This window comes from Rhamphochromis sp. 'chilingali' (assembly GCF_963969265.1).
Source record: "Rhamphochromis sp. 'chilingali' genome assembly, chromosome: 1".
Classification (NCBI taxonomy): domain Eukaryota; kingdom Metazoa; phylum Chordata; class Actinopteri; order Cichliformes; family Cichlidae; genus Rhamphochromis; species Rhamphochromis sp. 'chilingali'.
In genome coordinates, this window is record NC_137929.1 from 44065007 (window position 1) to 44090210 (window position 25204).

Consider the following 25204-nt stretch of genomic DNA (forward strand, 5'->3'; position numbering starts at 1 on the left):
GGAATGGGATGTTTGGATTAGCTCTGCCCCTCAGCTGCTGACAGACAGCTTCTGCAGATCCCTGCTTTGCTGAGTCTAGACTTGCTGGCCTCTATTCATAGCTCCATATTGGACTACATCTCCTGGCTCAAGCCGCTAATGCACACAGACTTAAACACAATCTGAAATGATACTTTCACTAGCCACATCCTCCTCCTGTCAACTGCCCTCTGTGGAAAATCACCATCAAATTTTAGTGAGGACATAAAGAGTTTCATGTTTTATGTCCCTGGAGGTTCAAGATGGTAATCGTATCCATTTTCTCTATTGCTCTTCCCCACTGGAATAGCGCGGAGGCTGGAGATACTGTCCGGTGTCCAGTTGAGGCAAAGTCATGAGTTACAGGTCATTCAGTGATGCGTCATCATGACGTTGTCGTCGTCTTCTTGCATGTAGAGCTGCGTCACGACACGGACGTGCGAGATTTTTTTCACTGCCTTGTGAAACATTAGCTTCATGTCCTTCGACTGCTTCCTCGGAATGCAAATGCTGGTGCTGAGAGGAAGAGGAGAAGCAATCAAAGGGGGAAGAAAAAGGAAAGATGAACAGAACATTAACGCAAGATGGGAAAAGATTACTTCTTTTAATGTTGGAATTAGCTTCAGCTATGAGTAAATTATTACAAAAAAGATATAAAAGAAAAAATGAAACATTTTGGGGAATACGCTTCTTTAGTTTCTCGCTATGACGACGAAATCACTAACACTCGTATCCATATAAGACCTATAGTCAGGTAGTGATTAGCATAGCTTAGCTTTAGGTCTGGAACCAGAACAAAAACTGTTTTATTAATTAAAACAGCCAAATAGATGACTTTTCGAAAGTTAGGCAAAATTTTCATATCTTTTAATATCTGCATAGCCTAGCAAGTTGTTTAGCTCACTTTAGCTAACCAGATATTAGTTAGCTAAATTGCTAAAGTAGCATTAATCTGACTTTTTAACAGGATGTTGAACAATACCTTTAAAGGTACTTTATGCAATTACCATCTGCAAAATCTAATTACTGTTATGTGTTTAGATGTTTTTGGGTGTGTACTGCTGCTTTTTTTAACTTTAACTAGCTACACCTATTTCCTTATTGAGGCTTTGTTATGCTGCCATTTTAAAAAGCAATGTGCTCCTAATGGCTTAGTTTGAATTCTAGAATTACAAACTGGTAATACGTGAAAGCATAGGCCAACCCCAGTTCAACCTGTATCTATATATCTTCAACACAGTAGAAACTTTGAGCATGAAGTTATAGTAACTGTTTCTTCACAGTTTCTTGATGGCTTTAGTTCATTTTGGAAGGTTTGAAACACAGGAATTAACAACAAGTACAATCATGCGAAACAGAAAGTTTTTACAGGACTCTCTGAAATCCTGCGACAAACTAAGTACACTGCTTCCAATGGGAAGTATCAGAGAGCGGAAGTTTCAGTAGTTTGGTGGTCTGGAGTATTCAGGTGCTTGTTAACACAATGTCATAGTCTTCCCAGGAGTCGACACCCCAGCTAATTCACCTCAAGGTCAGATCATGTTCAATGTTCAAAGAAACTGCAAAAAATCCAAGAGCTACATCTCAGACTCTACAGGGCTCGGTTAGTTCAAACTTAAAATTCACGACAGCACAATTAGCAAAAGACTCAACATGTATGGCTTGTTTGGAAGGGTTGCCAGAAGATACCTTTTCTCTAAAAAGAATAGCTTAAGTTTCCAAGTCGAGTAAACCACAAGACTTCTGGAACAATGTCCTTTGAACAGATGAGACCAAATGAGGAAATATTTGGCCATAATGTACAGTGCCATGTCTGGAGAAAACCAAACTCAGCACATCAGCATAAACAAGCTTATACCAACTGTCAAGCACGGTGGTGGAGGGGTGATGATTTGGGCTTGTTTTGCAGCCACAGGACCTGGACAGCTTGCAGTCATTGAGTTGACCATGAACTCCTCTGTATACCAAGGTATTTCAGAGGTGTCAGGAAATCTGTCTGACAAATAAAGTTTGGCCCTATATGGATAATGTAACAGGACAGTGACCACAAGCAAAACATAGATTTCACACAACTGCATAGACTCCTGTGAAAGCTTTCTTTTTCACATGACTGTACATTTAAGAAAAGAAAAAAAGGAAGTAAACATTGGAAATAACATCTATACAGACAAGGTCATAAATACAAACAATTATATAGACATTCGTGGTGTTTCCTCAGTACATAGTCAATTTAGAGGTGCACTAATGAAAATAAAACATCTGTACTGTAGACATGTATGAAGAAGCACCATGACATATCAGATTTCACATTTCAGCCCAGGTCAGTTGGTGTCGGTACATCACCACATTAAATGAAAAGCTTGCTTTGGGAATATTTCCCTCTGATGGGGTAAGAACCTTAAACAGATGAAATTTTAAAAAATTAAGTTTATGATTAGCTCAAACATTTCGAGTGACAACAGTGATGTGGTGAATGGTCCACATGTGACATTTTCATTTTAAAAACTTGTAAAGTAGAAGAACTGAGTTTTGTCAGTGATAAAAAAAAGAGGACTTTCTACAGGGAGTGCAGAATTATTAGGCAAGTTGCATTTTTGAGGAATAATTTTATTATTGAACAACAACCATGTTCTCAATGAACCCAAAAAACTCATTAATATCAAAGCTGAATGTTTTTGGAAGTAGTTTTTAGTTTGTTTTTAGTTTTAGCTATTTTAGGGGGATATCTGTGTGCGCAGGTGACTATTACTGTGCATAATTATTAGGCAACTTAACAAAAAACAAATATATACCCATTTCAATTATTTATTTTTACCAGTGAAACCAATATAACATCTCCACATTCACAAATATACATTTCTGACATTCAAAAACAAAACAAAAACAAATCAGCGACCAATATAGCCACCTTTCTTTGCAAGGACACTCAAAAGCCTGCCATCCATGGATTCTGTCAGTGTTTTGATCTGTTCACCATCAACATTGCGTGCAGCAGCACGCAATGTTGCTGCTGCACGCAGAAACATTGCAGAGAGGTGTACTCTCTGCAATGTTGTACACCTCTCTGTTCAGAGAGGTGTACTGTTTTCCCTCCTTGTAAATCTCACATTTGATGATGGACCACAGGTTCTCAATGGGGTTCAGATCAGGTGAACAAGGAGGCCATGTCATTAGTTTTTCTTCTTTTATACCCTTTCTTGCCAGCCACGCTGTGGAGTACTTGGACGCGTGTGATGGAGCATTGTCCTGCATGAAAATCATGTTTTTCTTGAAGGATGCAGACTTCTTCCTGTACCACTGCTTGAAGAAGGTGTCTTCCAGAAACTGGCAGTAGGACTGGGAGTTGAGCTTGACTCCATCCTCAACCCGAAAAGGCCCCACAAGCTCATCTTTGATGATACCAGCCCAAACCAGTACTCCACCTCCACCTTGCTGGCGTCTGAGTCGGACTGGAGCTCTCTGCCCTTTACCAATCCAGCCACGGGCCCATCCATCTGGCCCATCAAGACTCACTCTCATTTCATCAGTCCATAAAACCTTAGAAAAACCAGTCTTGAGATATTTCTTGGCCCAGTCTTGACGTTTCAGCTTGTGTGTCTTGTTCAGTGGTGGTCGTCTTTCAGCCTTTCTTACCTTGGCCATGTCTCTGAGTATTGCACACCTTGTGCTTTTGGGCACTCCAGTGATGTTGCAGCTCTGAAATATGGCCAAACTGGTGGCAAGTGGCATCTTGGCAGCTGCACGCTTGACTTTTCTCAGTTCATGGGCAGTTATTTTGCGCCTTGGTTTTTCCACACGCTACTTGCGACCCTGTTGACTATTTTGAATGAAACGCTTGATTGTTCGATGATCACGCTTCAGAAGCTTTGCAATTTTGAGACTGCTGCATCCCTCTGCAAGATATCTCACTATTTTTGACTTTTCTGAGCCTGTCAAGTCAAAGGAAAGGAAGTTGCCTAATAAATATGCACACCTGATATAGGGTGTTGATGTCATTAGACCACACCCCTTCTCATTACAGAGTTGCACATCACCTAATATGCTTAATTGGTAGTAGGCTTTCGAGCCTATACAGCTTGGAGTAAGACAACATGCATGAAGAGGATGATGTGGACAAAATACTCATTTGCCTAATAATTCTGCACTCCCTGTATTTAATGGACAAAATCCCCACATCTCTCCCTTGAACTGTCTTTAGATATTGCCGTTTTTGTTTGCATTTACTTGTCTCTTGACCGACTTCAAAATCCCACAGGAAATCTTTTGTTTAGTTTAAGCTGCAAGAAACTTCACATCAGATATGAGTAACAGTGTAACGGTAAAATGAATGAACAGAAGAAATTTATTCAAACATTAGATTTCCTAACCACTTTTTCATGTCTGCAGGCTTTTTGTATGATCAATAATTCTCAAGTAATAATGATTGGCATAATAAATAGGCCCCAGTCAGGACTTGACAAATTAGAAATTGGGACCATAAGTTTCTCCTTTTGAAATATGCTGGTTTCAGTGCTAAGGCACAACTTATTTTTGAAAGTTTCATTACTGTTTGGTGGTTTGTTAAAAAGTGTTTGCAGTTACAAGTTGATGAGTTCCATGTAACTATGGGTTGCCAACCCAACTATGGGTAACCAAGGCAATCTGGTAGTGACCAAAGCAATTGCAAGGAGGTTATTGGCAGAACATCATCTTTAGGACCAGCAAGCAAGCTCCAGCAACCGCTCAACAGCTGGTTGGGAAACATATATGTTGGCTCAGGCCTTTTTTTGAAAAAGCTCAAAGAGCTATTGTACCAGATTCCCATTTATATGACAAGCTGCTTCATGCTGTGGCTAAGATTTCTTGTGTAACTTTGAAGGTGTCACATTTAAGACCCAATCAAATGCAAACAAACTGCACTGAGACAGTTCATTCCCCAACATATGTTTGCCCAATGATGAGTAACGTTGCCAACCAAGCCAGTAATGTTATACATTTTTTTTACAATGCATAACATTACCTCAGTTTTTCTTCTTTGCAAGTTGTTCTTGTTGTTGTTTCTCGGCTTTCTGTTTCTTGTACTGGGCTATCTCGGCCATCTGCAGCCCATGGGCCATTTGCCTGTTGAGATGAAGTGAACAGCGTGATGACAGCACACACATACGCACACAGTGTAGTCCTGCAATGGCTTGGCTTTCTCTCCAAAGAACAGATTAGCTGACAGGTGGATTTATAGTAATAGCCACTGCTTAGGTCCACAGCTTTATCCTGTAATGCTGTAAGGCTGAAATCTTGTGCTCAGTGTACAGTTTAAGTGAACAAGGCACACCAAGCCATTACCAACAAACTCACAGCTGTAAATGGGAATAAATGTGAATGTGTAAAAACTTCTATAAAACTACGTACTCCAAAAAGTAAGCGGTTTTTTTCCCCCAAATGTCTGAAATGACCTAAATGTGTTGTAAGTTATAAGTTGTGGTTTTGTTAGTAGCAGTAACACAGTTGCAATATTAATTCTGATGGATACCTGCAGTCAGTGTTTTCTCCTTTTAACTCAACCTTTCATCCAGTTTTTGCATCTAAACCTAACCACCATGGACAGAAAACATTAGTAATTATGTTTGACTTTTCAGATTTGATGAAATGACATTTAAGAGTATGTTTGGAGCAACTCAGTTCCCCTACCTGCTTTTCCAGCCAGAATCTAAACACTGTTCTCAGTTTTTCCTTTTTAAAGAGCTTATTTTGCTTTGTTCGGATGGTTCGGGTTCTCACATTCAAACTTTTAAGAAAGTTGAGGAAGGAATCACAAATAGAAGATGGGCCTGGAATCAAACTAGGAGCTGCTAACAATGAGCCTAAACACATTTTGACTGATCTCACATGATGATAGGACCCTTTAAAATATACGTTTTGAAGTTTTCTCCAGTGAATTATCAGAAATCCGATAAAGCATCCCAGGGTACCAGAAGTAATTTCTGTTCTTCCGCATCAGAGACATTAAATTGGTGCCGTTTTGCTGTCGAAATTATGAATTATCCCATGATGATACTCGGAAATGGTTAGAGAAAACAATCTTGGTGGAGTGGGTGCAACCTTTGTCATAATTTGTGTAAGGTTGAAGACATCTGCAAACACATGTAGGATAGGGAAGCCAACACATTTTATTCTTTGCTGTCCATTTTTAAAGAAAGCAGCTTTAAAAATAAATTTCAGCTTCATACTTTTGATAAGTCTGTGGAATTATTTATAATGTAGATGGGCAAGGTTTTTTTTGTTTGTTTGTTTTGGGTATTTTTTGTTTTTGTTTTGCTTTAGCTGTCATTAATAACTCCTTGATGTCATTTATTTTGAAAATCTGATATATTTCTGTAAACTTTTCAGAACAAACTAGGAGCTGTTATTTTGAAAAATTCCCTCCAAATTAACTGGTTCCTGTTGTAGTCTTTAAATTAAAATAACAGTAGCTCAAAAGGTCAGGTAGGGTTTGACCTGCACTTCTTACTATTATGGTCATGGCGCATGTCTGTATATGTCTTTATGTAAACTATTTGCTCCCCAACAATTGGACCAATCTTAAAAAAGCTTTACACAAACGTCATCACACACACAGCAATTAATAACTGAAAGGGTTTTTTTTAAGTTTTATTATAAACCTGAATTATTTGGATTTTTCTATATGTTGTGTTTATTTCATCATCCCAAATGCAATGTTACATTCCCTATTTGTGTTTGTTTAATTTTTCACATTCAACAATAACCATCTGTACATAATTTAATGGTCACTAAAATTTCTATCTGTGAGAGAATTTGGCATGATGTGTTGCTGTTTTTACACTAAAACAAGCATGGGAATTGTTTTTAGTGGATGGACCAGTGCAGTACTCTTGAGGGTAAAAAGGAAGAGGCAGAGTAACACAGGAGAAGGAGAAAAGTCACTTATCCCTACCCAGACTTGAGGTCTGGAGGAACAGGCAGGGGTTTGGTAAACCCATCTCTCCCTACGAGCCAGTAGGTCTCCTCTATTCCTTTCCCCTGAGAAAGATATAGAAAGAAACTATAAGAGGCTGTATTTTCACTTCATCTGATCATAATGGTGAAACCCATATTTTGTGTTTAAGGGCTGTACCCGGACTTCTGTCCTTCCTCTCAACTCCAACTTGTAGCCAAGATTTAGTTCATGGAGGACCTTCACTGTACTCTGATGAACATGGATCCTGTAAGCTGTAACAGATAAATGTTTAAAAGATACATTTCCAGGTGAAGAAAGGTGACTTCACAACAAGTCCACGTTCATGTCTGGCTATTTCATCCATCTACTGATTTTTCCGTTTATAGATTAGCAACTTACGCATCCCGCTGGACTCCATACGAGAGGCAGTGGTCACTGTGTCTCCAAACAGACAGTAGCGAGGCATGGTGAGACCCACAACACCTGCTACGCACGAACCTACAACACATACGTACACAGCAGGTCAACTTGACAATTTCTCCTTGTCTAAATGTGTTGAGTTGCTGCCACATGATTGGCTGATTAGATATTTAACCTAATAAACTTGCCAGTGAGTCAGTTAGTACATTTTTTTGTGATGAGTTTATGACTTCAATTTGAAGTCTCACTGAAAATCATATAATTTATGGCTCAGTTTGGACTAAAATAATAATAAAGGAGGGTCCTCTTTTACATATGTCTACCTTGATGACAAGTTGGCAACAGCCAAGAGGTTCAAATTGAGGCTTCAGAGGGAAACTTGTGTGACAGCAAAGTAGCTGTATCCATATTCTAAATGGTTAAAAGTCAATGGCTTTGGGTTTCGGGTAGTTTATCGAATTTTGTGCCAATAAAAATGCTAAAAATCATTGACACATCATATATGCTTACATTTTAAATAACCATGAAGTGTACATTACTTCAAATTACTCTATACTGACAACTGTACAACTAAAAACCCTCCTTCACATATTGCACTAATGCTTTAATACCTGTGTGAAGTCCTATTCGTATCCTCACTGGAACATCAGGCATGTGTCTCATTTTAAAGGTCCCCACAGCACTCAGAATGTCAAGAGCCATGTTGGCTATTTCTGTGGCATGTCGGATGCCGTTAGGAACTGGAACACCTGACGCTACCATGTAAGCATCGCCTATTGTCTCCACCTGGAGGAGATCAGAAATGAATAAGCATCAGTGTCATGTGATGAGATTTAATACCAGAAGCCACAGTACGACTACATAAAAGATTATCACCTTGTAGACATCATGGTTTCCTATGATGGCGTCAAAGAGGGTGTAGAGGTCGTTGAGGAGATCGACCACTTCAATGGGTTCGCTGTTAGCTGAGATGGTGGTGAAGCCAACAATGTCACTGAAATACAGTGACACCTGGTCAAAATATTCTGGTTCAACTGTCCCGCCCACCTTCAAAGCCTCTGCCACAGACCTGGAAAAAAAAAGTGAAAATATGTGTGATCGTGGCCAGGTAAACAGGAGGAAAGAGCCAGGTATCAAATAACGTGTAAAGGTAACAGCATTATCCTCATCTTTATACCATTGAAAATAATTACTTACGGAGGCAGCATCTGAGTCAAAAGCTTCTCTGTCTTCTGTTTTTCTATCTCCAGCTCCTCTGTCCGCTCTCTGATTAGCTCCTCCAGGTTAGACGAGTACTGCTCCAGCATCCTCAGCATAGAGTCAATGATGTTGGTTTTCTTCCCCTTGTTGATGTTTTTGAACTGGAATGAGAACATCGACATCCTCAAAACCCACCAGAGTTCTCCAAGAAATTATTTCTAATATTATTTCAAACATATTTTCTCAAAATAAAAATGTATATTTTGTAATAGCCCTACCTGGTCAAAGATTTCATCAAAGACCGGCCGCTTGTCTGGCTGTTCATTCCAGCACTGTTTCATCAGCTGGATACATTCCATTGGAGCATAGTCCGGACTGACCACTGGACGGCACAGAGGAGGAGGCTTACACAGCTTCTCTATTATTTCTAAAACACAGAAACACCAGTTAAATGAGGATGCCAGTACTGGTAAGTAAACTGATCCAGAAGGAAACAACTTTGATCAACTTTACACCTCCCCCATTTGGCTAAGAACATATGTGCAGTGATGTATTGAAACATCTGCAAACATACATAGAAATACAGTATATAAGAAAGAAACAGAGCTTGTACAGTTCTAACCAGCCTAAAGGTCAGTATTTGGTATGAACACCTTTATTCTTCAACATAGCCTCAACTTTCTCAGGCAGCCTTCTTGTCATTTCTTTAAGTAGTTTTCAGGAATAGTTTTCCAGATCTCTTGAAGGACATATTAAGCTCTTCTTTTGGATGTTGGCTGCCTTTAGATGATCCCAAAATGCTTCAACAATGTTAAGGTCCAGGCCCTAATGACTAATGACTAAATCCATGACTAAGGGTGCTCCACTGTGCGTTTTTCTATCCAGGTATCATTTTTACTGCACTGACAGTGTGTTTGGGATCATTATCATGCCGGAAAATGAAAATGTTGCCATTTTAATGTTTTCCAGATAGTATTGCATTGTGGTCAAAATCTGAATGTACTTTTCTGCATTCATAATTCCATCAATTTTGACAAGATCTCCAAATCCACTGGCTGAAGTGCAGCAACAAAGAGCCCCTACTGTGTCTTATAGATGACTGTAAACACAATGTGCTCCTCTCTCCTGACCTCATGTCTTTTGAATTTTTTGTACATTCAACCAAAGAAATGGGAACAAACTAAGCTGCTAGTACCCAAGCACCCAAAGATACAATTTAAAACTGGTTCTTTGCTAAGTTGCATGTTATGTTCACAGGTTCACTCTAGATTTCTGCCTGCTGGAACCTTTAAATTGGAGGAATCTTTTCATAGAAGAATCTAATCTTGTCAAGAATTGAAGTTGTCTAATCTCTCTGAGTCTGGACTTGTGCGTTTCTACTAGCTTTGGGAGGTTTATTATTGTGAAGCTATTCTCTTGCCTTTATCAGACAGGTCCAGCATGCAGAATGGAGGCCCTCTCACCACCACCTCCTGCATGATGATGGCGAAGCTGTACACATCACCGGGTAGAGTCCCGTGTAGTCCTGCCTGGCCACTCCTCAGGATCTCTGGAGCAGTCCAAAGTAACTCTTGCACAAAGATGAGGGCATTATTTTAAAAACAGGTTGGTAGTGCTTTTTTCAAGTAACTGTTCCTGTTGCATAGTTTGTCTCACCATCTGCATGTGGCTCAATATAAGGGAACCTCTGAGCCTCTAGGACCTCATTGTAGCCATAATCTGTAACCTTCAGGACAAACCGTCCATCCACCACACAGTTGCGAGACTTTAGACGAGTGTGAGACACTCCACGGTGATGGAGATACTTCATACCCTTAAAAGTATAACATTTTAAAAATCTTTGATTAATCCTGACTGCAGACAAGGATATGTTCCTTGTCTAAAAAAAATACCAAAAAATACTCTTGTTCCTGCTATCTGCCTTTCACCTTAATTAGATCCAGCAACAGAGATGACTTGAACATCCAGTCGAGCTTGACGTCTTCGTTTAGGAGCAGGTCCTCGAGGCTGCCTCTGGAGCAGAACTCAGTCACAATGGCGAATACGCCACAGTCATGAAAAAAGCCAAGGAAAGGGTTGACATTCTCATGACGCATGTCCTTCATCTGCAGACAGAAACATCTTGATTTTCACGTTTTTGGGCTTATAAGACCAAGGATTACAACAAGAAGAAGGTATAACTGAATCTGTCTCTGCAACAAAACACCATGTCATCAGCTGAGAACCTCATACTCATGTTCATGGTGGCAGTGAGTGCACTGACATTTTTTTCTGGTTCTCGGTAAAAATGTATGACATTATTTAAGTCTTTACTCCATGAAAGCCTACTAAGAGAAATCCCTGAAGCTGGAAACCCAGAAACTACTCTAATGGACGCCAAACCACGACTTTAATCATGTAAACTAAGGTTTTTTCAAAACATGTAATTAAGGATACATGGGAGGTTGTCAGATGTTGTCTTTATGAAAAAAGTAGTTAAACTAAAAAAATATCTACTTTGTCATGTAACAATATCACGTACCAGTTCAAACACATCACTTGTTTTGGGATTGATGCTGCTAAATGTCCCATAAGGAAGTCTCTTCAGCCACGCCCAGTCCCCCTAGTGGAGAAAAACACCAAACAGCGCAAATACTTAGACATCTTTTTAGGCTTTTAAGCCATGTAAATCAATTTAATTTTAGTATTTTTTGCACATCCATGCTGGACCAATGCTGCATGAGTTACATGGAGCAATCTGTAACTGTTTTATTTCTGTACAGTTTCGAAACTGTTGCACTGCAGCTCATAAATGGATGGCCTTGCCTCAAAAATTACAACGTTGGAGTTTTCGTAGGTGGCTGGCGATTGGGTGGAAATCGTTGAGGCAAGACTGCGTTCAGACGTGCTCTTCATGCCGCTAGTCCTACTGTCATCCAGACTCAGCTTCTACAGAGAGGAAGAAAATTATTTGTCAGTCGGTTTCAACTTTACATCACGCAATATTATCAGTTTGGATAAATACAGGAAAATGTTAAATTAAGAATTCAGAATTCTAAGTAGACGGAGGCTGACCTTGTTGCTAAGCGATGGGTTTATGAATGTGACATCAGCCAGTGTAAGTAAAATCTTGTTGGGACCTCTGACCAGCCGGATCTGATTTATCCGTCGCCTGATGGAAATAAGGGAGGTTGATGAAAGTTAACGCTTGAGGCATGGAGATATCAGAAAAACAGCTACATGATGATAAGTTCTAAAGTTTTTACCTGGAAAGATTTTAATTTATACTAATATTCAATAACATCATGTTTTAAGACATCTTTGTACCTGATGCAGTAAATTAGTGGCACAGCAACAATAAAGGCAGCAATCACCCCAAGGAGCACACTTATGGTTGAGAACAAATCCACTCCTGGAACAGAGAAGAAGAAGTCGAAAAACAAATTTTATCTTAAAAAAATCTGTAATTAGATGCAAACATTTACTAGCTTATATTGTCAAAGCTTTAATTTTAATTGTTAGTTTAAATTCAATTTTGAAGTAGGTATGACACTTCCAACGGTACAAATACTTGTAATGAAATTTTTGAAACAAAACACAAACACTTTCTTGGAACTGCACATATATTTATATATTTGTTTGAAGTGTCATGTATCATTCTTAAATATATCAAATGTACACTGAAACATCCAGAGCACAGAGATCAACGTGACATACTGTGTATAGATGTGTGCTTGGTCCTTGCCAAGCAGCAACTTACAGTTCCTTAAATGGCCACAAAGGGCTGCCTTCATGAGTCAAGCCCCATAGACTCCTCTGTTAAAATGTCCAACCTTACCGCAGAAAAATACAGGTTTTTGCTTCTTTTAGCTAATTTCCTCAATAACTATTTTAAGGGTTAGGATTTTTTTGTGTAACTCAACCGTTTTATTGTTATTTCATTATTTTATAATGGCTTAAAATTATGCCTTTTTAGGAAAGTGTTGAGTTTTAATAGGCTAGTCATTTAAGTCATTGAAACACAGTCTTGAATGTATTGTATTTGTGGTGTTGGTGCCTTTTCTAGCTTCACAGCAGTAACCCAATGGACGAAGTCAAAGTTGCTACATCCTCACCTCCTGAGCAGATGACTCCTGGAGTAAACCAGCATGAGGCGTCTTTCTTGGGTCCATAACCTCGAGGGAAATGGATGTCTTTACCCAGGAAGCGGACCATACCGATCTCCATGTCGACCCTGTCATTAGTCAGTTAGATCAGTTGTTAATTTTGAATGGTATCTGCACTAGTACAGCATTTCTCTTGACTTGCCTTCATTCCTTCATTTCCTAGTCAGACACAATAAAACACTAAACATGTAATCTCAGCTCTTAAATACCTGTGTGTTGGCTTCAGCTCCCAAGATATTCCATCTGTGTCCAGTATGAGGTATTCCAGCAGAGCTGCTCCAGACCCATTAGTTGTAATTGGGTGACTGAAGCCCTGCAAAAAAAAAAGAAAAAAAAAAAAGGGGTGCGTCCGTTTATCCTTTGTATAGATCTTTCTCATCTTATCATATAGGCTATTCTATTTTATTAAATAATTTAATACAGAAATGCACTATATTACCTATTGAGAAAAGTAACTTTTTAGAGTTATATTGTACAGTAAACCAGGTTCAGAAACTGAAATAGATGGAAAGCCTACAACAGCAGCAAGGAATTAGGCATAAAAAAAGTAGACCCAGTGCTGTGTCTCATTACCTGGAAGGCCAAGTTTTGGCTCTGTCGTGCCAAATTTCCTCCAGACATCCACTCCCTGGACTCCCGAACCCGATGCACTGCATGAGCCATGAAGATGACAGAGTTGTAGATGGTACCAAACAGAGGCGATACCTACAGCACACACAGAGATGTCAACTTCAGCTGCTTTGCTTATGGCAATGTCTTCAATAGAAAGACAATGCTTAATGTATTAAAATCTCTTTCCGTGCATCACCTGCTGGGGTTTCAACGTACTCGCCACCTCTCCTCTTTCCATGGCCTCTCTATAAGCCTCGTAGAACGACACCCGGGGTGAGTCGATGGTGACGGTCAGCACGGCATCATAGGCCCGCAGCAGTTTGTTGTTTCTCTTCAGAGCTGGGTAGGTCACATTATGGTAGGGCAGACTGTAGAGCAGTGTGTCATAAGGAAGAAACACTAGAGAGCCATCAATCATCTGCATATCGTAGGCCGTCTCCAGTAGAAGCCTCTGGGCTGTGCCACCAATCAGAACCGAGTGCATGCAGAGGATCACAACTGGGACGAGAAATGAGACTGAACATCAAGATCTGACATGTTTCATCATTGACTGACATTGTCTTTATGTGAAAAAAAGTAAATGTTTTTCTACTGATTGACAAATTGTTAGCCAATATGCATTTCCTTCCTTTATAATCAAAATGAGCTCAATTATCAAAATTTCATATTGTACTCAGTCTGATATGACACTAGCAACTGAGTCCTTAAATAATCAGGAAAATGTTTACTAAGGTTGTAGCACAAGCAAGTTGAAAACTGTTTTCCTGCAGACCATAAAAAACTGGAAGTTTTTATGCAACCACAAGGGTTGCATAAGAAATTTAGGTTTAAGGTACTTCCTACTAACTCGATTGCGTAAACCCTCATTTAGATTTCGCTAATCCACTAGTTTGCAAATGTCTACTCAGGTGCAAGCAGAGGTGGGACCAAGTCATTGTTTTGCAAGTCTCAAGTAAGTCTTAAGTCTTTATCCTCAAGTCTCAAGTCAAGTCTCAAGTAATGTCAGGCAAGTCAGAGTCGAGTCTCAAGTCACTGGTGTAAAAGTCCAAGTCAAGTCACAAGTCTGAAACTTTGAATTTCAAGTCCTTTCGAGTCTTTAAAAAAAAAACAACGAAAAAATAATGTTGCAGTTATATGCTAAATGTAAATATTAGACCATGTAATTTTAAAATCTGTGTTTTTCTCAACACATGACAAAATAGTGAACTTAGAAAATATACACAAATTGTGAAATTGCACCTCTTTAAAATGCAGCTCAATTAAACCTAGCTCCAAGAATAATTTTCACGGACAGTTCTGAGATAAGCTGCATGTTATTCTTGGATGCGGTTGTAGGACCAGCTTTAAAATCGCATGACAAAAATATCATACACATTAAAAAAAAACTGTATCACCAACGTAGCCTGGACAACATTTGCTAGTTAGATGAAGTCAGCTATCTCATCGTAGCATATTTATATGCATATTTATAATTATACGCTTCTTGGAGTGAGTGCATACACTCATGAAGTTTAGTAACTTCCGGTCACTGCAACAAGCCCAGGTACAGTTTACCGCCGGATGGGTGCAGGACCTTGAAATGCACCGTGTAGAACGAAAGACCATCGTACGTATCATAAGTTTACCAGTCTCACAAATCGTCGTCATAAATACACATTCCTTAACCGTTTATTAATAGGACCTTTGAGCTCAACGGTAATTAATTAGTAGTGGAAATAATTTCTGGTAGCATCACAGAAATGTAGCAGTGACAACAATATTGTATGCTGTAATCGTACTGGGCAATTAGTGATACAAAAAACCTGTTTTATCCTGTGAATAAAAGCATATGTTTTTGTCAATGTACCATAATAACAGAAGCGAAACGCAATATTGTGTCAGGACAATTCACTATTTATGCACAATAAACAAAGGAGCATAGCGCGACAATTTCTGTTCAGCGTCAGACTTGCTTGTAACCTATATCACCAATTATGTTATGAAAATGACGTATTAACTACTAAAAAACACTGACCTTCGTGTAAATGCTTGGAGCAGACTAACCTGTGAGCTGGAGTGTTCTGGGACGTTATATTTGATCTTTGAATGGCTGCAATCCAGGCCATCCGTCGCGTCTTTGTTACTTCGGAAACATGGCTCGAACAATTTCTCTTCAACGACGTAATCCGATAACAACCGATCTCTTTACCCGTCGGCTTCCCGTGGCTGTCATGCGACCGGCTATTGCAGTTAATAATACAACAGCTTCTTGACATTTTTGTGTTTCTTTTTATCGCTGTATAACTGATTTTAATTGAAAGCCTGCGTGCGCTAGTACCGCTTGCCACGAGTTCCCAGAATCCTTTGCGGTTCTACCCGTGAATGACGTCACATTTTCAATCTCCATATAATATGCATGTTAAATTTTATATTTGGGGTAAAATATCAAGTCTTTTCAAGTAAACCGGTTCAAGTCCAATTCAAGTCCCAAGTCATTGGTGTAAAAGTCCAAGTCAAGTCACAAGTCTTAGAACATTTTTTCAAGTCAAGTCTAAAGTCATAAAATTAATGACTCGAGTCTGACTCGAGTCCAAGTCATGTGACTCGAGTCCACACCTCTGGGTGCAAGTGACATAAATTTCATCATCAGATGGTCAGGGTCAATGAAGATGATAACAGAAATGACTACTTGACCATCGAATATCCAGTTGAGCGCAAGTGAGTTGAGACTTAAATGAATATAAATGAATACTGACCTCGTATTTCACTCATCTTGCGGACCTTGGTGAGAGCTCGTCTGATGCCGTGAGGTGTGTTCTCCATAAAAGTGACCAGTCTGACCGGCATGCCGTGGCTCCTCAAGGCGTCAGCCACCTGGACATGATAGAGAAACATGGCCTAGACAAAACTTCAAAGACTGATAGTCTTGGCTTTATGATCAGGTATTTGATGTTGTAACTCTTCTAGGTATCTAGGCAGCATTCAGAAACCTGTGGCTGTTTTTGCAGTCCAAATGTGAAAACAAAGGTTTTCAAACCTTGGTTGCTGTTTCCATCCAGATGTCCTCAGAGGAAGAGATGATGCCAATGTGAGCCCACCTGAAGTAGCTCATGACACTAAGTAGGACCCAGGTAGGTCTTGCCATCGAGCGAGCAAAAGTCGGATGGCTGCGAACATCATCCAACTCATAGCCAACACATCCCCAAGGAAACAGTGCCTGGAAGATTACAGTAGACAAGAAAAAGGGTTTGTAACGAGACCAAATCACAGCAAAATATGATTAGTTTTTCTTCCTGATGTGTTAAAGATGCGTAGTAGACACATTCCAGCTTACTTTATTCCAGCCTTTGCTCAGCATTGAAGCAGCATCACAGTAGCCTGGGTTGGCTGGGCCAATGTAGCCTGAAGCTTTGGTGTGGAAACCCACAAATGCCTCCAGTGCCCTGGATGTCTCACATGGCTCCTGAAAAAAATGTCCAATAATCCAAAAATTAATACTGAAACAAACCAGCCAGAAAAAAAACAAGGTAAATTAACTTGAAACAGCCATGCATCAATTTTCTTTCATGCAGTGTAGAGCAGCTAAATTATATTTGCAAGGATATAGGTTTGTTCAAGATTTCCAGTGTTAAAGCTACTCAACAGCATAGCACATGCAAAGTTAAATTATAGTGGCATACTGTTTAAATGATGAGCAATTTCTTTAATATAAGGTGTTCTTTGCCTCTGCATACTTTCTGAATGCTTGTTCCTGTTTTGGTTTTTTTTGTTTATTTGGCTTAATTTATAGATTAATGTTGCTAGCTAAATAAGCTAACTTTGGTTGTCTAACAAACAGTGTTGGGAAGGTTACTTTTAAAATATATTCCACCACAGATTACAGAGTAAATGCCCCAAAATGTATTTTGTAACATATTCCGTTACGTTACTCAATGACAGTAATGTATTCTGAATACTTTGGATTACTTAATATATTGTCATGCTTTTTTACAACTACATGAATGTACTATTGCTGTGTGATTTATTACGATTACTGAAGGTTATTCGCCATACTACATTTTTAAATATTAATATAAAATGAGCAACAGTTGGGTGGACATTAGGCTGCACTTTTTGCAGCGATCTTGTATAGAAAACTGTTCTGCGCGTATATAAAACAGGTCCGCGGCTCTGAACCGTAGTAAAGGGACCTCTGGCTAATACGTTGGTTCTGTGTCGGGCTCGTAGCCAAAACTAGCTTTACTTTGTTGTCTGGGTCAACTTTGCTAGCGAGAGACAGAGAGAGGCGTTGAAAGGCTGCTCCAACTTAAAGTATTGTTTCGGAGGAAAACACGAACAGTACAGTCGAGTCTTAATAGCTTACTTACAACTGAGCTCGTCAGGCTCTCTTTTTGGCTGCAGTGGTTATTATTATATTTACATGCTTCCAGCTCCCGTTTCTTCTCAGTGACAGCTCGTACTTTTCCAATCTCCTTTTTCTCCCTCCTCGCGCTCACAGACACATAACAGGTATGGCAGTCCACTCTCCCTGCAGCACGGACTACACTGCCCATGAGGCTACATTCTTTACAGCGATACCTGTAACACTCTGCCTACTGCCTTCATATTAAACACTTCATATTCTTCACATCATTATGAGACGCAAGATTGAGACACAGGCATTAGAGCCTCTTAATGTGCGTTTTGTTTGGGTTTCCATCGGCGTGGAATTACCAAAAATAGAGAGACCATAGCCTAACATATGAAACAGGAAAAGACCGCCGTGTAATCCCTTTATTTCAAAAAAGTAACTGTATTCTGAATACCACCTTTTTAAACAGTAACTGTAACGGAATACAGTTACTCATATTTTGTATTTTAAATATGTAACAGCGGTACATGTATTCCGTTACTCCCCAACACTGCTAACAAAGCTTTCCTTGCTGAGTAGCCCATAATCTTAATGTACTTGGTTCATGTATATCAGCAAATATAATGCTAGTAGTGAATCATGTGTGGAGCTTCGGTCAGTTGTGTACCTGCAGCACTGCATACTCAAATGTTACAGCATAGGACAGTGAGGCATCCTTGTTGATGCGATTGACAGCGAGCTGTGCTGCCACACTGGGAAGGGCCTTGGCAAAGAGAGGGTCACATCCCCAGGGCCCCACCACTCCAACCCGAAACCAAGCTGCCTGGGTTGGACAGGGCAGTAAGCACAAGGAGGCCAGGAGGATGAAGAGGAACCTCAACAAGCCACAAAAGGAAAGGGTTGTGAGGGAAGGAGGAAGATTTGGAGCGCAGCAACATGGATTTAAGGAGGAAGGAGGATGAGCTGAGGGAGATGACTTAATTATAAAAGCAGAGTAGGAAAGGCAGAAATCAGGAGATGATTCTGGTGTCTTCTTCCATGTCTGAGGTAAGGAGGTGAAGGCACGGCGTTGCTGTCGCATCTCAAGGCTCACAGGAAGGTTGGTGAGGAAAGTCTGAAAGTGAAAGTGTTGCTTCCCTAAAATTTAGATGAGTGAAAGAAAGAAAAGCCTGTCATTTGAGCTCCTTTCCTCAAAAACATTCAGCAAGCACCAGGGAAATGTTATACAGTGTTTCCATCTAGATTGTCTTTTGTAGAGGTTTGAGGATATTTGACTCCAAGTCTCATCAAGTTTAGTTCTGACTTAGAGGAAATTGATGCTTTTGTGGGACAATAATGAGACTTTTTTTTTTTTACTCTTCTCCACTCAGCTGTAACCTAAATAATTTTGTCTTGCTTGAGAAATGGTGACATAACTTATAAATCTTTTAAATGTAAGTTAATTTAATAAATTTGAGAAAACATTAAAAATAAAGAAAAGTATTAGATTGAATTACCAAGAAAGCAACGGTTCAGTCACAAAGACAACGGTCTTTTTCTGAATATCACTTGAACCTAATGAGCTGAGGAAGTCTGAGCTTGTAGTTTTGTGTATAGTTTCACTTTAAATGATCCCATCCTCAGTGTTTTAAACTTGCGTGCCTGTTTTCCTCCCTGCAGACCACTAATTAGTTTCAATTGTTTATTGTTTCTGAGCTAGTTCTCTTCGTATTCCTGTTCAGTCCTTCTGGTTTCTTTGTGAAGCCCGTGTCCTTCTCTCTGCGCTTTGGTTTGTTTTTTCTTCTTGGATTATTCATTTCATCCATCCATCAAACCTTACATCTGCAGGTGTTTAATTCAGAACATTATATTAATTGTTTTCTTTTTCTTTCTTTTAAAGACGAATTAAATAGGGTAAGCAAACTCTTTGCATTATATCCTCAAATACTTGAGGGAAAAAAAGATGTCTAAAAACTGCTTAAAGCTAAGTTTAATTAATTTGTAATTAACAAGCCTTTGTAAAAAAAAATTGCCAGAGGGATTCCAGAGCCCGTGTTTTACAGTGTAACTACAAAAACTGAACATGCAATCAAGGATGTCCAGATGTTCACACATGTGGACATGGTTTGCAGGCGGTGGTAATGATCGTTTTGGGTACTTACAGCTACTGCATTTGTAAATTTACTGGATGCTACTTTATCCTTACAGATTTCTTCGGGGAGTTTATTCTGTACTATTTGTCCATGATATGCGATTTTATTGACTTTGTTTTCTACACACCAGTGACATCTTAAAATCTAATGCATTCTTACTGATTTTAAAGAAGAAGATACCTGCCAGCAAATTTCTCTTCAACCAGGTTAGTTAGTAAAAACTCCAGTAACAGATATTTGAGTTTTAATGTAACTATACCTGAAAGCATGTCAACAGTTTATCAGCTGGGTACAACAGGATTATCTGGTGTGACCTTGTACTGTTTCATAATCCTCGTGTAAAATTATTATCAGTGCTATGAACACAAAAAGATAAATCCAAGTGGCCTGGCTCTCAAATATCTCATATTTCATAGCGTTATAACAGGATTTTAGTACTCAGATTTTGCAGATTCTCGGTGTGTGAATTTTACACGTTTATACTTGTGCTTGAGACGTTTTAAAGAAGCAGTGGATTTCATCCGATTTTTGCAACTTTACTCTTACTCAGCTGCGGCTAATTCATTTTTCATGTCTATCTAATTTTATTTGCAGTATTTAACTATGACAAGGTGTTCCTTGTTATGCCTGTCATTGTTTTTATTTTCAGGTTACTTACCATGCTTTGGTGAGAGGGACGAGAGGCAAATCTTCTGCACCAAACTGCCACATTTACGACTTGTTCCATCTTCTCGTTTTGTTTACATCCTGGAATTTAGTCCGTAAAGTTGTCTAGTATTGCTGCATTATGAAGAGTCATACATTTAAGTCAGCTAGTGAGTCTGCAGAAGCTTGTGCATTTGTGTGTATCAGATGACCTGGAATAAGTGTGTGTGTGTGTGTGTGTGTGTGTGTGTGTGTGTGTGTGTGTGTGTGTGTGTGTGTGTGTGTGTGTGTGTGTGTGTGTGTGTGTGTGTGTGAGACCTGGCCGGCTTGTCAGATTATATCAAATCCAATCAGGACCTTTTGGAGCGGTAAGCAGCACTGACTGAGAAGGGGAAGTGAAAACCATGTCCATTATCATCGCTGGGCTTTAATCATATTTTCATATGTGTTAGTTGTAGAACAAGAACAAATTAAGCTCGTTGTATTGACAACATAATTTAATTTATCTCAGTGTAGTTTTTGTATCTTCACACACATGTGAGTTTTACTGACATCCTATACTCGATGCTGGCCCACCATTTGCAGTTTACACATTGATGTTTGAACGAGAGGGCCTCATCCGTATCTTTACAGACCCTGCTTTGCACTGGTGTGCAGCCATGTTGGAGTGTTGGAACAAGGGGTCTTCCCCGAACTGCATGAAATTGTCCAAATGTCTTGGTATGCTGAAGCGTTAAGAATTTCTTTCTCTGGAACTAAGGGGGCCGAGTCCAACTCCTGAACACAGCCCCACATCATAATCCGCCTTCCCTAAAACTTTACACTTGGCATAATAAATCAGAGAAGTACCGTCTCCTGGCAACCACCAAACTCAGTCTCATCAATCAGATTGCCAGATAGAGAAGCATGATTCGCCAGTCCAGAGAACATGTTTCCACTGCTCTAGTGGCTGGTGGAGGTGTGCTTTACTCCACTGCATCCAACATTTTGCATTGTTGCTGATGTAAGCCTGGTATACATGGAAACTAATTCCATGAAGGTTTCTACACACTGTTCTTGAGCTAATGTGAAGGCCACATGAAGTTTGGAGGTCTGTAGCAACTGACTCTGTAGAAATTTGGCGACCTCTGTGCACTATGCGCCTCAGCTCTGTTCTATTACCACTAACAGCTGACTGTGAAATGTTTAGTCATATTGCACAGGAATTCACTGGAACAGGAAGTCACTGAGCTCCTGAGAGCGACCCATTCTTCTTGTAGAAGCAGTCTGCATACCTAGGTGATGGATTTTATAGACATGTGAACATGGAAGTGATTGGAACACCTGAATTCAATGATTTGAATGAGTGAGTGAATACTTTTGGCAGTATAGTGTATATATACACTCTCACTGATTAACTATGGTTAACTATTCCTTAGAAAGATACACCACAACTAGATGTTTTTAGTTTGTGGCATATTTCTGGCTAGATGTTTGACCGGTCATCTTGACAGAATTGGTAGAGGGCTGTAGAAACCACAATTTTGTAAGTAGGGGAACTCACATTTATTTGCACCCTTTCGCATACAAAACACATAATATTCTTTGAAACTGTCCCACTAACTGAGGTGAGTGTTTCCACAGATATTAAAGCCTGAATAAGTCCCTGGAATCTTTTCAGGCATCTACACCTCTTGCTGCCACTTAAAGCTCTAAACGGAAGCAACAACAGGTAGGTAGCCTTGTTCTTTAAAACATGAGAACGTGATGTAGTAAAAATTCATAAACCCTGGTTGGACATGAGGGGAGGTCTGACACTTTTCTGCCATCATTAGAGGAGATAGCTGTGAGGAATGCAGCAGCATACAGTCAGTCATAAACTCCGAGGAATCCTTTAGTTTATACAATGTATGCACACATGATATTCAGCAGTGAGGCACTTTTACTGCTGACTACAGATGTGATACATTTAGCTCCTCTACTAATGCTTTTTGAACACCCACACTCTAAACTCTAAGCCTTCCCAATTATTTCTGAACCATAAACAACATGTTGTTAAACTTATTTTGAGTTTTTAGCTTTATATCCACAGCTTCTCTTGGAAGAAACCACAAAAAACTCTGTTTTTATTCCTTTTACTCCAGACTTTATATGCTGTACTTAGCTCCAGGGTAAGTTGCTCATATGGAAGCTAGGGGGCAGCACAGCACAGAAGCAACTGCAACATGCACTTCAATAAGTTCTGTGGTGGAGCCTTCAAGGGAACAGTGGTGCTAAGATGAAGCAGATTTTTAGCTTTCACTGAGTCCCCCTGCTTCAGGGGGTGTAACAAAATTTATTGCCCAACATGGCTGCACATCTCTGCAGAGTAAATGTCATTGTTCAGAGGTTTTAATCTGATAATGAGTTGATTATCCCTGTTTTTCCATGATCACTCTTTCTTTGGAGCTTGCCAGATTTATATAAAATATTTTGAAAAGTTTCTCCTCAAAATGTCCAAAGCAAATTAAATCAACACAAAAAAAGACAAAGTAAAAATATGGTTGTATTTTGTTCCTGATTTGAGGCTTAAAAACACATATGTGTGCTTTAGGGTTCTGAACATTCAGCCAAAGACTATTGTAACAACTGTTTGCATAATAAAGTTACAGCACTCTGTCATAATCACTCGCTCTCTGAACCTGGAGACCAAGACAAGTCAGTCCAGATGTGAAGTTCCCATCAGCCAGATGAACCCTCTGACCCCAGCTCTCGTTTAAACAAGTGCTGCTGTAATGCCCCATAAAAACTTTTATTTTTTTAAAATGCTGACAGAACAAAAACAATATCTGAGAAAACTCTTTCTGCTACTTGGCTCAGTCATCTTGGACATGGTTTAGTTGTCATTGCAAAACCCAAATATGGAAGGAATTGCTGCTGGATACGAAATGTTTCAGAGCTCCAGGGGAAATCTAGTGAAAAGGACATTGGGAGTTTTCATTTTTCTGCCATAGAGTTCTCATTTTCACGTTTAGTAACATTTAAAAACGAGAACACTACATAGGCCTGCCTACTGAGCACTAGCTCATGATAGCTCAGAATCCATCCATCCATCCATTCGCTTCCGTTTATCCTTTTCAGGGTCGCGGGGGGTGCTGGAGCCTATCCCAGCTGTCATAGGGCGAAAGGCAGGGTACACCCTGGACAGGTCGCCAGTCTGTCGCAGGGCCAACACATAGGGACAGACAACCATTCACACTCACATTCACTCGCACATTCACTCAGCTCAGAATATAAACCACAAACATGTTCAGCTTATAAGTTCCTTTTGATTTCGTGTGTTTTACCCCAAAGCAAAAATATTTACTTTCATATAATTTAACACTGAAATGTAAGTAATTCAACCTTACCTACACTCACTGGTCACTTTGTTAGGTACACCTGTTAGCACAAACGTCTATTCAATCACATGGCAAAAACTCAGTAGACATTCTGAAGATGACCTGTTGAAGTTCAAGCTGAACATCAGAATGAAGAATAAATTTGACAACTATACCATTTTGAAAGTGGCGTGGTAGTATGCGACAGATGGGCTGATCTCCTGTGAGTTTCCAATGCAACATCTCAAAAAGAGAAAATATCCAGTGAGTGTCAGTTCTCTGAGGAATATCCCTTGTTGATGCCGGAGGTCAGAGGAGAGCGCAGACTGCGCAGACATTAACACAAATAACCACTCATTACAACAAAGGTATGCAGAAGAGCATCTCTGACGAGAAGCAAATAGGCTACAGCAGCAGAAGACCACACAGGACCCCTCCTGTTAGCTAAGAACAGGAAACTGAGGCTACAATTCACATGGGCTCACTAAAATTGAACAATACTAGATATTGCCTGGCCTAATGAGTCTCGGTTTTTCTGCTGTGATGTTCAGATAGCAGAGTCAGAATTTGGTGTAAACAACTTGAAAGCATGGCTCCATCCTGCCTTATATAAACCATTCTAATAAAGTGTCCTGAGTGTAAATGTTTAGAATAATAAAAGTGCCTCATTTTAAGCCATTAACCATCTGTGATGCTCAGATGACAAGCTGTTAGTTAACAATTGTGCCAATAAACTAAATCAAAATGTGACTATTACACTTATGTAAAGAACTTGCAAAATAGCAAAAGTTTGTTTTTTCACTTTTTTTTTTTCAATTTTAATTTCAAAATATCAGATCACAACCTCACTTTTGATTAACTTCCTTACAGAGCAACAATAAGTTATTTCCTTTCAAGAAGTCATTAGGTCATTGACCTAAAAATATAGAACTAGAATCTCTGTGAGATATAATACAGGCTTTCCAACTAGCTTAACTGTTTTCACTATAGGGGGCTGTGTCTCCCATAGAGTTCATTTTGCGTTTACTGATGCAAGTCTACAGCAGAGTTCAGCCACAGGTGACTCTACCTTCCAAGTAATCACCTTATGTGCAGGTGTTGACAGTCTCTCCCATAAGCAACTCTTTGAATTGATCATGAGCTCCTTTTGTGAATGGCACTTATCTTTATGAAATGACCACTTAGCATCCACTGATGGAGGGCCCCTTCATTCTCAAGACTGACCGGCACCACTGCGTGTAGGAGGCGGAGGGATTTGGTGGACAGGAGGGGGTTCAACGAGGCCTCAAGCGGGACAAAACAAGTCTTCACATTCCATCAGTGGTGACAGCAGCTGTATACAGGCCTCTCAGGTGACATAACTCTGCGTCTCAAGGCCATGTTGCATATAAGTGGCCATGATTAGACAGCTGAAGTAGATGGGATTTTAAAAC

At 39.7% G+C, this 25204-nt stretch overlaps 1 protein-coding gene across 1 annotated transcript; it reads right to left on the minus strand.

Moving 5' to 3' along the window:
- Positions 1 to 402: 402 nt before the first annotated feature.
- On the minus strand, positions 403 to 23994 carry gc2 (guanylyl cyclase 2). Its single transcript, XM_080874988.1, has 26 exons — positions 23948 to 23994; positions 20447 to 20568; positions 18324 to 18793; positions 16640 to 16768; positions 16343 to 16522; positions 16062 to 16179; positions 13523 to 13824; positions 13288 to 13419; positions 12924 to 13027; positions 12664 to 12782; positions 11876 to 11960; positions 11624 to 11720; positions 11375 to 11497; positions 11091 to 11171; positions 10498 to 10674; positions 10226 to 10382; positions 9990 to 10139; positions 8848 to 8996; positions 8567 to 8730; positions 8246 to 8438; positions 7981 to 8155; positions 7349 to 7447; positions 7127 to 7221; positions 6947 to 7032; positions 5018 to 5118; positions 403 to 534 (listed from the first exon to the last, which is right to left on the minus strand). The coding sequence occupies exons 3-25, from the start codon at positions 18735 to 18737 to the stop codon at positions 5019 to 5021; spliced, it is 3429 nt and encodes a 1142-aa protein (XP_080731114.1). The 5' UTR covers positions 18738 to 18793; positions 20447 to 20568; positions 23948 to 23994; the 3' UTR covers positions 403 to 534; position 5018.
- Between the last annotated feature and the right edge of the window lie 1210 nt (positions 23995 to 25204).